Source organism: Protobothrops mucrosquamatus, unplaced genomic scaffold, assembly GCF_001527695.2.
Source record: "Protobothrops mucrosquamatus isolate PMUCROS unplaced genomic scaffold, P.Mucros_1.0 scaffold49, whole genome shotgun sequence".
Classification (NCBI taxonomy): Eukaryota; Metazoa; Chordata; class Lepidosauria; order Squamata; family Viperidae; genus Protobothrops; species Protobothrops mucrosquamatus.
This window is the reverse complement of record NW_015386431.1, coordinates 1,828,546-1,841,446: the sequence shown is the minus strand read 5'-3', so window position 1 is coordinate 1,841,446 and position 12,901 is coordinate 1,828,546. Positions and strand designations below refer to the sequence as shown.

The window sequence follows — 12,901 nt, the reverse complement described above, 5'->3', positions numbered from 1 at the left end:
TCGCCTACATCGTCCATATAGGACGACTCGGGAACTCAACTCCTACCCCGGGCAGCTCACCTATCCCCTTATGCCCAGGGGAAAGGTATCAAGCCGTTTGACAGCAGATGCTAGCTGTCAAACCGGCTTTTACGCAAAACAGGCGGGAGGCAGCAAACAGCTGCGACCGACGAAATCGCCTGCCACCGGAAGTCCTCAAATTGGGACACTTTAAACAGGAATGCAGAAATCCTGGGGGAGGAATGTATGCCTCCCGACCATTTAAAAATATTGCTAGGGGGCATCCAAAAACAAAATGCCCTAAGTGTAATAAGGGATTTCATTGGGCTAATGAATGCCGGTCGGGAAACTTCAAAGCAGGCCGATCTCTGGCCCCGGTCCAAACAGATACCCTTCAGTAATTCCATCAACAATTAATAATACCCCTGTTGCCACTAGAGGGAGTGCTGGGATAGATTTAATTATCCAACAAGAAGTGTGTTTCAAATTTCCAGGAGAAGTACAAGTAGTTCCTTCACAACTTTCTGGACCTCTCCCTTCTGGATATGTTGGATTAATTTTGCCTCGATCTAGCATGGGAAAAAAGGGATTTTTTGTAATACCTGGAGTAATTGATTCTGATTATACAGGTGTCATCTTTATTCAATTATGGACTAACATGCCACAGACTTTGCCAAGCAATACTAGTCCTGCACAATTACTCCATTTGCCCTATTTTGTCCCTGCAGGGGGTCGTGATAGGGATCGAGGGGATGGCGAGTTTGGTTCCACGGATCCCGTTGTAATTGCATTAACCACCCCAATCACCATCCAGCGACCCCGTCAGACAGTCTTTTTTCAGGATAAGCCTTTTGAGGGCATAATTGATACAGGGACTGATGTTTCAGTAATTTCAGCTAAAGATTGGCCTGCATCTTGGCCCACTGACCCATGCCATAGTTTTTGGGGTATAGGAGGGTGACAAGGTGCATGACAAAGTACACAATTTCTTTCTGCAAGTCTTCCCAATTCTACTGTAAATGTTCAACTTCATCCTTTCATTCTTGACATTCATGTCAACTTATGGGGACGAGACTTGCTTAGTAAATGGGGGGCTACCGTCACCTTCGATGAATAAAATGTTTGCCTTACCCTTAACTTGGTTAACTACTACACCTGTTTGGGTGGAACAATGGCCTCTTCCTCTGTACAAATTACAGGCCTTAAAAATTCTTGTTCAAGAACAATTACAAGCCAAACAAATTGCCCCTTCCACTAGTCCATGGAACACTCCAGTTTTTGTTATCAAAAAGAAAAGTGGCAAATGGAGATTCCTACACGATCTCCATGCTGTGAATGCATGTATTCAGCCTATGGGAACTCTGCCATGTGGCACCCCCAATCCGAATTTAATTCCACAAGATCATCAATTGATGATCATAGATCTGAAAGATTGTTTTTTCTCCATACCTCTGTGCATGGCAGACAGAGAAAAATTTGCTTTTACAGTACCAGCTATAAATCACACTGAACCCATTTGCTGTTACCATTGGGACTGTATTACCACAAGGAATGTTGAACAGTCACTTTGTGTCAATATTTTGTAGCCAATGCTTTGGCTCCTTTTCGTAAGCGTCATCCAACAGCATTAATATATCATTATATGGATGATATTCTTATAGGAGCCCCTTCCATCCCATCTTATTGGCTTTCTGAACTTCAAGTAGATCTAGCCAACCGTGGATTACAAATTGCCCCTGAAAAGGTACAGCTTTGCTCACCATATGTGTATTTAGGACATAAACTCCTCCAAAGTTATTCAAGTCCTAATATTCCACAGTTTTCTTTACCTCCTTCTATTTCGCTGGTTAAGCTACAACAAATTTTGGGCACTATTAATTGGGTAAGACCTTATTTTTGCTTACCTACAGGTCTGTTAAGCCCCTTATTTGAGTTACTCACCCAGGGCAAATCCCCTGCAGATGTAATCTCCATTCCTTCGGCAGTGCAAGGTGTTATTAAACAAATTAATTCAATTATAAGAACTAAATTCGTTGACCGTATTCCTGTTCTTAATTCTCCGCTAACCTTATTAATCTTCCCCACTGAGAAATTACCTACAGCAGTCCTTTCTGCTATAAAGAACAATCAAGTTTATTGTATTGAGTGGCTCTATTTACCATACACTCCTTCCCATAATGTTTTGCCTATTTTTCTTGCTATAGCAGATTTAATAGTACAAGGCCGTTTGTGGGCTCTTCAACACACTGGCACAGACTTGGTGGACATTTGTATCCCTCTTGCTAAATCTCATTTTGAATTTGCATTTCAGACATGTCAAGCTTTACAAATTGCTTTGATAGACTATGTAGGGAAGATTTCCTATCATTTACCTAAAGACTCTCGCTTTACATTCTTAATGACTTCTTTTTTTCGCATTTCCTCTATGCTTTCAAATCAGCCTTTGTCTGATGCTATTACTGTATTTTCTGATGGCGGCAAGACTAGAGGAGCAATCACATATCGAGATGAATCAACAGCCAAATGGCACACTCTTTACACAGCTGTGCAACCCACACCGCAACAATCGGAACTTGCAGCTGCTATTCTTGCTTTTCACACTTTGGCTCAAAAACCATTTAATCTCATTTCCGACTCTCACTATGTCTGTCAACTTATTATTAATTTACCTGGTGCTTATGTAACACCCAGACTAGATGCTAATTTATTATCTTTGTTTTTAACTTTGAGGCATTTATTACAGGATCGTACTCATCCATATTTTGTTTCACACATTCGAAGTCATTCCTCTTTACCTGGACCTCTCTCTGAAGGTAATGCTCAGGCGGACGCTGCTGTTCACATCTTACCCACATTGTTTTCTGATCCCTTCTATAGTCACTCTTTTTTCCATCAAAATGCTCATGGCCTGGCACAATCCTGCCATATTCCTCTAAGCCAAGCGAAACAAATCATTTCCGCTTGTTCTCAGTGTGCAAGTCTATCCCCTATAGGAGATACAGGTGTTAACCCACATGGTTTAGAAGCCAATCAATTATGGCAAATGGATGTTACTCACGTTCCATCTCTAGCACCTTGGAAATATCTCCACGTTTCAATTGACACTTTTTTCGGTGCCATTTGGGCAACCCCCCAATGGGGAGAAACCTCTAATCACGTCATTTCCCATCTTATGGCTGCTATTACGGCTTTGGGGAAACCGGCTATTATAAAAACAGATAATGGCCCAACTTACACTTCCAGTACCTTCCTACAGTTTTGCACTACATGGAATATTCTTCGTCATGGCCTTCCCTATAATTCTACTGGCCAAGCTATTGTGGAACGAGCCAATCATTCATTTAAAGAATGTTTACTTAAACAATTAAAAAAGGAGGGATCAAGGGTACCTAATTTGGCATGGATAACTCATCAAGTCAATAAAGTCTTAATAACTTTAAATCAGCTGAATATTTCTTTTCAAAACACTACTGCCTACCAGCGTCACTTTCAGCAGAAAGCTGTGCTCCCTAATCCATTGGTATATTATCGGCAATTGCTTGATAAAACCTGGTTAGATCAAGTTCCCTTATTAACATGGGGACGAGGCTATGCTGCTGTGCTTGCTCCTTCAGGCCCTCTCTGGATTCCAGCCTGGTGTGTGCGGCCAGCCAAAGATGTTGTGGCATCAAGTCCAGAACCCAATACCGGAAATGAAGCAGGTGACTCTTCAGACAGCACAACGTCCCTTTCGCTCTCGCCATCGCAGTCGGCCAACGACCTGGGGCGATGTGAAGAACCTAACATCCAAAGCGCAGGAGGTTCTGCGGCAACAGGGAAAAGAACCTACACCAGAGAATTCATGCGCTGCCATATTTGCGGTTTTGACTGCAAATTCCTTAGTCATTCTTTGCCTCTCTTTCCTTCTTAATTGCTGTGTGGGGGCTCAAGCTCTCCCACCTCATCCTTTAAAATCACGGATGAAATATAATATTTGGGTGCAATTAGCTAATGTCACACAAGTGACAGACTTTTGTATTTCTGAATCATATGACGTGGAAAATCTACTCTCTACCTGTCTTATACCTTTGTGTCCCAGCTTCAGTTTTAAAAAATTATACTGGTTTAAGCAATTTTCTATCAGACAATGAATTTCATTATGCAACTATGTCAAGCTGGGGTCCTGCCTCTTATATGTTACCCCTTGATGCTATTGTTTTGCATACACCAATTGTAGCTGTGCCTACTAATCTTACTTGTGCAAAAATTGTCAATTGTACTACTTCACCTAAAAAACCTCATTGTATACAGGTCAGTCAAGGAATTTTAAATTGTACCTCCTTTCAAGAGGTATCCTTTAATTAAGCACATATATGGTTACAAAAGGGATGGTTCTTTACCTGCAGGAAAGAGACATTTAATTACATTCCTGCCAATGTAAGTTTGATACACTGTTGCCTTAGTAGACTCACCACGTTTTTGCCAACAAGAACAGAACTCAACATATGTAGTTCAGAATGTCACAGAAGATCAGTAACCCTGGATGATACTTGTGATTCTTCTAGAACCCTCCTCAATAAAGCAGAGTATAGTGCCTTACCCATTTCATTAGTAGGGGTACCAGCACTTGCTGTTCGAGCTCATGTAAATTTAAATGCTCTTGCATGTAATTTAGCAAAGACCATTAATGCGACCTCCCTAGCTTTATCTGCTATTAATCAAGAGCTAATAGAAAATCGTGCTGCAATTGATTACAAAATCGTGCTGCAATTGATGATCTGTTGCTCCAGCAACATCTGGGATGTGAAGTACTCGAAGGAATGTGTTGTTTCAATCTTTCTGATCAATCTGGCGTTATTCAAAAGCAAATTAATGTTTTACATAACTTGGCTTCTGATTTAAAAATTGATACCTTAGGACAGTGGTGGCGAACCTATGGCACGCGTGCCAGAGGCGGCACTCAGAGCCCTCTCTGTGGGCACGCGTGCTGTTGCCCCAGCAGAGTTTGCCAGAGTAGTGAGCACATGGCGTTTGGAAGTGACAGGGCAGGAAGAGAGTGGCAAGCAGTGTTGGCCCCTTGGGGATGCCCCAGAGATGGCGAGGGACTGGCCCCGGCCACGCTCACCCAATCTGCCGTGACCACTGCAGCTGCGCCCACCCAGTGGGCCACACACCCCGCCCCCCCTAAGGGCACCACAATGCTGATGCAGCCCTGGCACTTTGCGATAAATAAGTGGGTTTTGGGTTGCAGTTTGGGCACTTGGTCTCTAAAAGGTTCGCCATCACTGCCTTAGGAAATTGGTGGAGTGCTCTATGGTCATGGCTTCCCATTGGCCTTCTCGGAAAGATTGTTCAATATTTCATTATAATAGTTGCTATCCTTATCAGCTGTTGTTGTTTAATTCAATGTCTTTTCTCTTTACCTAATAAGATGTCTTGCAGTTTTCCATACTAAACTAAGACCCACTCCAGCTTAGGATAATGTCCTCACTAATAAAATAGAGAAGAGTGAGATGTGGGGAAAAATGCACGCGCAGCAAACTGCCGTGATTTCCCCCCCCCCCCACAAACCTCATAACCTTTTGATACCCTTTGTCCCAATGAAGCAGCCAGAAGGTCATCCCCTTTTGACTTAATGCCTCACCTACCTAAACAGATAATATGCTTAGTTCCTTCCTATCTCTTCCTGTCTTTGTTAGTTTCTTCTTCTTTGATCTTCCTGTATTTGTTCTTTACCTGGTCTTTGATCATGTAATGTGTTACCAGGAAATAGTTGCTTATATGAAGGAATTTTCCAATGAAGAAACTTTGGTCAGCATCTAATGGTTAAACTTGTGAATGTAAAATGTCAGCATCTAATGGTTAAGCCTATGTATGTAAAAAGTATATAAAAACCAATAAACACACAGAGATTCTCAAGCTGTGACAAGCAGCTCTGCAGCAGCTTCAAATCTCTGCTCAAGACATGTCTGAGTCTTACACTGCCATACTCCTGGGGGGAGGAGGGGGGAACCTTTGGGGAATTGTTATGTATCTTTTCCTTTCACTTAGCTGCTACATTGTATCCTCTCCGCTTCCTCTATCTGCTTGCTCTTTGAACTGTTCTCCCCTTGATGCCAACCTGGGGTGAGAAATGAATGTGCCTTTGGCCATCTGCCTTATCTCTCGCTGCAGAAGAGAAGATGCAAATATCCAACAACATTTTCACAGCCTTGGGAATGGAGTCTTTTCAGCCTCATTCCCACAGTGGACTTAACACCTGGGGATTGGCCCATTTGAATTGACCAGATAAACTATTGGGATGGGGTTTGCTTTTTGCTCCTTTAACCTATTGATTTGAGTGGGAAACCCTCAGATCCTGCCTTCTATGCCTGCTGTCAACTTCTAATAAAAGTTCCTTTTGGGATGATTCTGTTCCAAGAGTTCTGCTTTCTTGGGAAGAGGTTTTGAAGCGGGTCCTTATACACGCTTTGTCCCATAGGCATGCAAATGAAGCAAACACTTTTTCCCCGGAGAATGGAAGCTTCCGGAGGCCATGGTCTCTTTTACAGAGAATGGATGTTTGAACTCATGTGAGATCACGGACCCCAGAAACTTCCATTGTCAGTGCGAAAAGCATTTCTAAGCCAATTCTCCTCTCCCTCAAAGGGAAAGAAACCACGGCAGAGAGGAGACAGATCTTTGCAAGGTAAGTGAGTCTGACATGGCAGGAAGGGAGGGAGAGCAGTTGTGGGGAGGGGGGGTAATAGGGTGAATGTTGCAGAGCCTCTGCAGTTGTTCCTAAGGGCGAACAACTGCCGTGGTGCTGCAACATTCGTAATTTTGGGACTTGTTCGTAAATATTAGGGAGCGCTTGTCTCATAACTTTGAACGGATGCTAAGTGACCGCTTGTAACTTGGGGATTATATGTACAATTTCATTTACACTTTGAGATTTTTTGTTTATCAGACTTTGGAGAAAAGCAGCAGATTATCAGAAAAGGAGCTTGCAGAGACTGCAACCCAATGGGCAGCTGAAAAAGCAGAGAAAGTAGAGGCAAGCAGTATACCTGAAATTTCAGAGTATGATGTGAGTAAAAATAACACTAATAAACATTTGTCCATGATCATTTATTTTATTCACTCATTTATATCCTGCCTTTCCTTTTGTAGATCAGTTCCTTCAGTACTAGGCTTGCAATCATGTGAAATAAGTTGAACAGAAAAATAATGAGTTATATATGTTGAATGGATTATGTTTCCTAATTGCTAACCTCACCATATTACTAAATTTGATAATTCTATAGTTATCAACTTAACTTGTGCAAGTCTGTCGTCCAGACCTGGGCATGTTATACTCTGTGGGCCACAGCTGGCCTGCAGGCAGTCCCAGTTACTACCTCTGGGGGTGTGGGGCATTGGCAGTGGAGAACAGGGCAGGAGTAGGAACAGGGCAGGGTGGGGGGAGCAGTGGCAGCCCTTTATAACAGTCCCAATTTCTCATAATTTTCTCTTGGAAAAATTAATTACCACCCTTGATATAGTATGAACTAGATAGTTTATTAATATAGAATTTTGGATCACTTCTGTAAAACCAATATTTATTGATTACACTTAGCCAGAATTTCTTCCATCTTAACTTTTTAAAAAATAAATATTACACATTTTCAGGGAATGTACTATGTTGGTGTGATGCACAAAATTCAAAAAATAGTTATATATTCCTAAAGATACAATAGAATTCAGTTTATGAGATTTATAGAGTATTACCTTCAGTTGAGACACTAATGAAGAAAAATTAAATAGCAATTAAATATAAAAAATATAGGCCAGTGGTGGCGAACCTATGGCACGCGTGCCAGAGGCGGCACTCGGAGCCCTCTCTGTTGGCACACGTGCTCACTAGCCCTGCCCTGTGGCTGCGTGGTGCAGCGCCTTGTACCTGCACCCCACGGTGCGGCGGTGGCCATTTTGCGCCTTGCAGCACGGTGGCCCATTTTTGCACCCCTGGTTTTTGCATGCCAGAGCCGGTACTCAGAGGTGCCTCCCTGCCCCCCCCNCCCCCCCCTGCCCTGAAGGCACCACAATGCTGATGCGGCCCTGGCACTTTGCAATAAATAAGTGGGTTTTGGGTTGCGGTTTGGGCACTCGGTCTCTAAAAGGTTCGCCATCACTGATATAGGCTTTAACGAATTTATGAAGTTAAAAATAAGAAAGTAGCCATTCACCGCAACAGTAAATAGTGCTATCAGAAATTAGTTAATTCTTGTACTACCTGTTCTGACAAACTGTCATGCATGAGCTGAACAAGCAGTCTTTTTCTCCCGCACAACCCGGATGGCAGATTTGAAAGTCCTAGTTTTAGTTAATTGGATAATGTATTTTCCAGGTTAATCAACCATGCACATTTGTTTAATAGATACAGGTAGTACTTAATTTACAATAGCAATTGGGACCACAATTTCTATTGCTAAGTGATGTAGTCATAAAATGTGATCACTTAGCAATGGCAGTCCTTGCACTCCCATGTGCCAGGCAGATAAGTGGCTGCTGCTGAATACAGAAGGGAACAAGAGAATGTGTGTAGATGTAGGAAAAGCACAATGAAGGGCATGGAAAGTGGAAGAGGTGATGTAGGTAGAAAGAGTCTGAGGAAATGCACAAGTGGTGAGGGTTGGAAGGGATGCATGGAGGTGTGGTGCAGGTCAGGGAGAGTGCACAAAATTATGTGTGGTTGCTATGAGTGCAGAAGGGCTGGGGCAGAATGAGTGAGTGGAAATTACTCCTAATCTGCAACCTTCCCTGCCAGTTTCCCCACTGACTTTTCTGCAGAAGTCCAACAGGGAAGGTTGCAAGGGGTGATCATAGGATATTGCAGCCGTTTGTAAGTATGAACAAGTTGCCAAGCTCCCAGATTTCGATTACATGACAGGGCACATGGTAAAATCTTGGATTCTTGGAAACTCACTCATGCTTACAACTACAGGAGCAATTCAAGCTCATATATAATGCAAAAGACAACTGTGGGAAAAGTTGGGTCCAAAAAGGAGACAGCAAAAAGAGTCTAAAAAGAAGATAGCAAAGGCAATAAGGCACTTCTGCTTTTATATCTGGGTGCAAAAGGTGAAAGATTAGTGCAGGGAACTGGGAGAGAAGGCCGCTGAGCAAGCTGTACAGTCCTGGGGCTGCTTGCTGCTCCATAAAGCAGGGTACAGGTTGGCCAAAAGTCAGATGTGAGGGAAGATCAGCAGATGGGAGAATTGGAAGCAGTCCCTTACCATACCAAGGCTTGGATTTGAGTAGGTACTCAGTTAATGATCCATGATCTTGGTTAATGGTTGCAACAGTGAGCACCATGATTGCCATTATAAGTTGGTGCAATCACATGACATCTTGCTTTATGACCAGACTGACTTATGATTGAGATTCCAATCCCAAGGTGGAACAGTGTCTTTGATGCTGAGTGTATTTTCTTCTATTTTTATCCCCACTGTAATACAGATGCCTAGCTTTTCAGATCTGATATGCTTCTTATCCTTACAAATCAAAAATGATCTCCTATAATTTTTTTCTTAAAGAATCTTGCTTAATTATCTAAGTAAAATATTTCTTTGGTGTATGATTATGCCTTTTGGCATTTATTTAAAATTTGATCCTCAGAAAGTTTAAAAGAAATTCACAGCTAGTTCAAGATCTAGCTTGTCACCAAAATGCAAAGCTCTTCTCCAAAAAGGAAAAAAATGTGCCTGAAGAATTAGGCAGTCAGGATTGCACAGCTTTTGTTGAAAATATTTGGAAATATGGACTTAGTGTTCTTTTTGAATTTCTCAGTCTTCTTCCACAGTAACTATATTACTAAAACTGTATGCATTCCTCAATATAATTTGATTTCACTTAATTTGTACTCGTTGCTTTATGCATGTTTAAAATCTGAAAGGTGATATCTTAAAATTTGTTTATTTATATCCTGTCTTTATTGTTTTTATAAATAACTCATGACGGCAAACATAGCTAATACCTTTTCCTCCTGTTTTCTCCACAGAGCAGCCCTGTGAGATGAGTTGGGCTTATATAAGATAAATATATAAAGATATATAAGATAAGAGGGTGACTGGTGTAAGATCACTCAGTTGGCTTTTATAGCTAAGGTGGGATTAGAACTCCTGGTGTTCCAGTTTCTAGACTGGTGTTTTAATCACTAGGCCAAACTTTCCGGTGTAATACATCTGGTTGCTATCACAGCACATCAGATCTGAAATATCTATTGTTTTACCCATTGATTTGTAATATATTTTGATATCTGGTTTAATGTAAGTATACGTACAGATTTCATAAGTACAATAAATTTGATTGTTTTCCTAATGTGAACTGTGAAGATTGCTTGAAATACAAGAATGCAGATAACAATATTTCATATAATGGGTTTTAGCCACATGAAATTATTCTTCATTTTTAAAGGCCACATCCTCAGACCCATTATATATAGAACACCATGAAAAAGCAGGTGCCAGTATAACTGACAGCAATGAATTATTTGAAGACAACCATCATGTTAGTCGCTCAAAGGCAATTGCTGCAAAGACAAAGGAAATTGAACAAGTAAGCCACACTTTGACTGCCTTTATGAATATTTGTGAGGGTTTTTTTCCCTCCAAATTAACTTTGCTGTGCAATTTTACTAAAGGTTTTAACTGATTTACACAACATAGTATAAGGTGAAATAAATAGCAAATTTATTACAATGATCTAAATTTCTAAAATAAATCTGGCACTTTCTTTTAGTACAAAAAGGATTTAATTGCTTTTGCTGTTTTTTGTTGTCACTCATTGGATTGACAATATAAAGAAATGCTTAGTGAGGTTAGCTTGTTTCACTATCTAAATTAGACTTCAATTTTGGAAGTACAAGGTATTTTCACTATAATTTGCAACTTTGTCATGACTATATTTTGGAATGCTATTCAATAATGATTATCTTATGGATAAAGTAATGACTATCTCCGGTGTTAGTGTTTGTGAACATCTATTAACTTTTGTGGGGCAATGGAGTAAATGCTGATAGCAAAATACATTTCTTCACATCTCTATTTAAATTTTTAACTCACCTTCCATATTTAAATCATCTGTTTTTAATTTCGGTATTTGTTACTGAGAAATAGAGTAAATTTCCTGAGGAATAGAATTATGCTTTTAACAGCACAGCATGCTAACAGGAGTTTAAAATTAAGCTGAGACTGGAGGCAGGTGCTCTTGCTAGCAATAGCAGTAGCGCTTAGACTTATATACCGCTTCATAGTACTTTACAGCCCTCTCTAAGTGGTTTACAGAGTCGGCATATTACCCCCAATAATCTGGGTCCTCATTTTACCGACCTCGGAAGGATGGAAGATTGAGTCAACCTTGAGCCGGTGAGACTCGAATTGCTGGCAGCCAGCAATCAGCAGAAGTAGCTGCAGTACTGCATTCTAACCACTGTGTCACCTCAGCTTTATAGATGCTAGTCATCTATAAAATGAAGCAGTATAGGTCTAGTATGTTTAATCCCTTTTATGAAACTGTAGCAACAACTGCTTGGACCCACATCTGTTTTAGGCTGTATTAAAAATGATTATTCTGAATCTTGCCCAATATGCTGTTTTTTAGATGTATTGAGACTACATCTTGCAGCATGGCCAGTATGTCTAAAGAGCAGCATATTAAAAAAAGCAGCTTAGAAAAGAAAGTAACATATTGAAGGAATAGGGAAAAACATTTTAGATAAAAATAGTAAGGAAAGAGAAAAATAAAATACACTTAATGTTTAAACAAGTGCTTTGATATCATTTTGTTACTTTATAAAATGCAGTTCCATAAGTAGAATTAGAATAATTGAATGCCAAGATTACATTTTAGAGAGAGTATACAGTATATCTATTCATGGATGCTTCTTATTATTGTAGAGCAGGGGTATCAAACTGCCAGCCCACGGGCCAGTTTAATCATACCGGAGCCGCGCCTACTCTATTGCCGGCAATGGCGAAAAAGCTCCGATACGTCGCGAGTTTGACATGCCTATTGTAGAGGAAACGTATGATTCATTGCCTTGCTGAACTAGAGCAGTGACTAATCAACTCTTTGCTGTCTTTTTAATCTTTGCTTTCTTCCTTTTTATATTCTCACGAACTTTTATTTTCCTGTTTGGATAAACCCTAGCATTGGGTAAACCATAGCATTCTATGATGTGGAAATTTCTAATTCTGATTTAGAGGCTGGGTGTGAATCATGGCTAGTTAGTTAAATTAAGCTTTAAAAGCTTGTATAATGGTTAGCAGTAAGGAACTGTAAGAAGGAATATACCATAATAATCCTTCCAAGTAGGATCAAGCTATCTGTAATGATGTCTATCTTGCATCCCATACACATAAATCCTTAGCAGAGTAACAAACTGCTTTTAGCTATTTAAAAAAACTCCTTGAAAAGTTTCATACATATTCAATGCATATTTAAATATTTTGTGCTGTTTCTACAATGTGCTGTTTTTATAATGTGTTGAATACACCTGTCAGTTTTGCCAGCAGTTTCTCTATGTAAATACCTTTGCAACTGTGTAAAATTAAGAAATATAGGTTAAACTACTCATTACAAATTTTGAATAACTACTCATTTGTATTTTATTCCTTTTTTGTTAGTCTGATAGTTGAATTGCTTTGCCACATAGCTTTTTTTCTAAAAAGAAAATGCAGTTTGTAGATTTTTATTAGAATTTTGGAATGAATCTTTTAAAACATACATTTCTGTCTCCAGTAAAAATGGGATATATTTCCAAGACTATACAGTGAAATCCACCATCTCATTTATATGTGTCTAAATTAAAATTCCTTCCTGAGTGACCTATAAACAGAAAACAAGAATTAGCAATGCGTTTCTAGCTAGCAAATAATATTAAGCAAACAGTTTTTAAGAT

The 12,901-nt window shown here is 40.1% G+C and overlaps 1 protein-coding gene across 2 annotated transcripts in view; it reads left to right on the top strand.

Moving 5' to 3' along the window:
- Nucleotides 1-12,901, top strand: part of PPHLN1 (periphilin 1) — a 71,120-nt gene that overhangs the window by 52,719 nt on the left and 5,500 nt on the right. For both annotated transcript variants that reach the window (XM_015811805.1, XM_015811804.1), the window contains 2 exons: nt 6,929-7,048; nt 10,417-10,557. In XM_015811805.1, coding sequence (XP_015667291.1) covers nt 6,929-7,048; nt 10,417-10,557 — 261 coding nt within the window. The remainder of the gene's footprint in view (nt 1-6,928; nt 7,049-10,416; nt 10,558-12,901) is intronic.